Source organism: Orycteropus afer, unplaced genomic scaffold (genome assembly GCF_000298275.1).
Source record: "Orycteropus afer afer isolate SDZICR_OR568_19922 unplaced genomic scaffold, OryAfe1.0 scaffold00640, whole genome shotgun sequence".
NCBI lineage: Eukaryota > Metazoa > Chordata > Mammalia > Tubulidentata > Orycteropodidae > Orycteropus > Orycteropus afer.
The window spans coordinates 205,292-208,576 of record NW_006922227.1 but is presented as its reverse complement, the minus strand read 5'-3'; the positions used below and the strand labels follow the sequence as shown (position 1 = coordinate 208,576).

The following is a 3,285-nucleotide window of genomic DNA, read 5'->3' as shown; positions in this document are numbered from 1 at the left end:
AAAAAAACACTAAACAAATAAATGGCAAAACAAAATAAAAAGTTTGAAGGACAATTAAGTTTACAAAATAATTCAATCTAATATATACACATGGCCAATGTGAACAGACACTGTCTACAGGAGTAAATTAAAAGGCTCAGCCCTTATTATGAAAAAACAAGTTGTTAGCTTTGACACAGCATTTTCCAGCAATATTTATTTGTCCATGGATCCCTTTTTTTTTTTTTTGACATATATTTTAACATCTTATAAAACAGTGACCTTATTTTGAACTATTTTAGGAAACATCCTATTTTTTTTTCTTTTTTTTTTACTTTTATTGTGGTGAAAAATATACAAGACATTCACTAACATATCAACACATATCATCGTCCATATTTACAACTCAAGGACTACATTTTTCATATTGTGCTACCATTATCACTACCATTTTCCAAAATATTCCACCACCTATTAACAGAAACCATAAACTCAATGCTCCCCAAACAAAAGCTTTCCCTTTGCCCCTCCTCCCTCCCTCCTACACTTGGTAACCTTGAATAGTCTTTGGTAAATATATATATATATATATATATATATATATACACACACACACACACACACACACACACACATATGTCTTTTTTTTTTTTTCAACCTGTATAGAAACTTTCATTCCCTTCCCCTCCCATCCCTGGTAACCAACAAAGAAATTTCTGTCTATATGTAAACCTTTCCCTGACTTCTTGCAATAGTGGGCGAATACAGTATTTGTCCTTCTGTGATTGACTTATTTCATTCAGCATAATCCTGCAAATTCATCCACCTTATGTTGTGTTTTGCATATTCTATGTTATTCTGCAGGGTTGCAGGGTTGCAGAGTCAATCACCGTTAGTAACCACAGTTAGTTTATCCATTTTTCAGTTGTTGGGATCTTAGATTATTTCCATCTCTTTGCTATTGTGATGAACATGGGTATGCATATATCTATTCATGTTCTGCCTCCAACTTCTATAGGATGTACACCTACTGATGGGATTGCTGGGTCAAATGGTATTTCTATTTCCAAATTTTTAAGGAAACATCTTACCAATTTCCACAGTGGTTGTATCATTCTACAGTTCCACCAGTTGTATGAGAGTCCCAATCTCTCCACATCCTTACTGGCATTTGTTAATTTCTGTCTTGTGTGAAATGATATATCATGGTTGTTTTGATTGTCATCTCTCTAAAGGCTAATGATGGCAAATATTTCTTCATGTGTTTGTTGGCTGCCTGAATATCTTCTTCTTCTTTTTTTTTTTTTTTTTAGGTACAGTGTTCTTTATTGATGGTACATGACAAGGTTGGGCTCTCTAAGCCCCTCCCCTTCTTTAGGGGTCTGGATGGAAACTATAGAGAATGGGAGATTCTCAGTGTGTTGGGGATGGGGTTGGGGCAAGGACTCCCCAGCAGAAAGGGTTTCTCTCTTCCTCTAGTGCTAGTGCTGGGGCTGGTGGTCCAGGAGGCTCTTATTCCTTGGAGGCCATGTGGACCATAAGGTCCACCACCCTGTTGCTGTAGGCCAAATTCATTACCATACCAGGAAATGAGTTTAACAAAGTGGTTGCTCAGGGCAATGCCAGCCCCAGCATCAAAGGTGGAAGAATGGGTGTCACTGTTAAAATCACAGGAGACAACCTGGTCTTCAGTGTAGCCCAGGATGCCCTTTAGGGGACCCTCCAGTGCCTGTTTCTCCACCTTCTTGATGTCATCATATTTGGTGGCTTTCTCCAAATGGCAGGTCAGGTCCACAATGGACACATTGGGGGTGGGGACACGGAAGGCCATGCCAGTGAGCTTCCCATTCAGCTCAGGGATGACTTTGGCAGTGCCAGTAGATGCAGGGATGATGTTCTGGGCAGCCCCACAGCCATCATGCCACAGTTTCCCAGAGGGGTCATCCACAGTCTTCTGGGTGGCAGTGATGGCATGGACCATGGTCATGAGTCCTTCGACAATGCCAAAGTTGTCATGGATGACCTTGGCCAGGGGGGCCAAGCAGTTGGTGGTGCCGGAGGCATTGCTGACAATCTTGAGGGAGTTGTCATACTTCTCATGGTTCACACCCATCACAAACATGGGGACATTGGCTGAAGGGGCAGAGATGATTACTCTTTTGGCACCACCCTTCAAGTGATCCCCAGCCTTCTCCATGGTTGTGAAAATGCCGGTAGACTCTAAAACATATTCAGCACCAGCATCACCCCACTTGATGTTGGTGGGATCTCACTCCTGGAAGATGGTGATGTGCTTCCCATTGATGACAAGCTTCCCACTCTCAGCCTTGATGGTACCATGGAACTTGTCATGGGTAGAGTCATACTGGAACATGTAGACCATGTAGTTGAGGTCAATGAAGAGGTCATTGATGGCAACAACATCTACTTTACAAGAGTTAAAAGCACCCCTGGTGACCAGGTGCCCAATACGGCCAAATCCGTTTACTCTGACCTTCATCATCGTGTCTCACCGAAGCGGCTGGGACTGCACAAGAGGGTGCGACTGTCTGTCCAAAGGGGAGGAGCAGAGATCCCTGAATATCTTCTTTGATGAAGTGTCTGTTCATGCCTTCTGCCCATTTTGAAATTGGATTTCTGGTCTTTTTGATGTTGGGGTGTTGGGGTTTTCTACAAATTTCGGAGATAAGTCCTTCATCTGCATCTGATATATCATTGCCAAATATATATATTTTATATATATCCCCCCCCCATTCTGTAGGTTTTTGTTCTACTCTTTTGGAGAAGTCTTTTGATGCACATAAGAATTTAAATTTTAGAAGCTCCCCATCATCTATTTTATCTTCTCCTGTTTGTATATCTTGGGTTATGCTTGATAGTCTATTTATGCCATCAATTAGGGCCCCTAAATTTACCCCTAATTTTTCTTTGATGAACTTCATAGTTAAGTTTCACATTTAAGTACTTGATCCATCTGGAGTTTGTTTTTGTGTATGATGGAGATGCAGATCTTGTTTCATTTTTCTGAAAATGGATATCAAATTTTGCCAGCACCATTTGTGGAAGACACTATCTCTTCTCCATTTAATGGATTTTAACCCTTTGTCAAAGATCAGCTGACCATAGGTGAGTGGATCTGTTTCTGGATTCTCAATATTTTTCCGTAATACTTTGCTTATCTGAGGTCTCTTTCCTTTCCATATAAAAATAGTGATTGGTTTTTCCATATCTTTAAAGAATGTTAATGGAATCTGGATTGGGATTTCATAGAACATATAAATTGCTTTGGCTAGTGTTAAAATTTCA

General features: G+C 40.4%; 1 protein-coding gene across 1 annotated transcript; it reads right to left on the bottom strand.

Moving 5' to 3' along the window:
* Positions 1–1,491: 1,491 nt before the first annotated feature.
* On the bottom strand, positions 1,492–2,482 carry LOC103210704 (glyceraldehyde-3-phosphate dehydrogenase-like). The gene is given in 2 exon segments (XM_042783077.1): positions 1,492–1,542; positions 1,544–2,482. Coding segments are annotated over 2 exon segments (990 nt in total).
* Between the last annotated feature and the right edge of the window lie 803 nt (positions 2,483–3,285).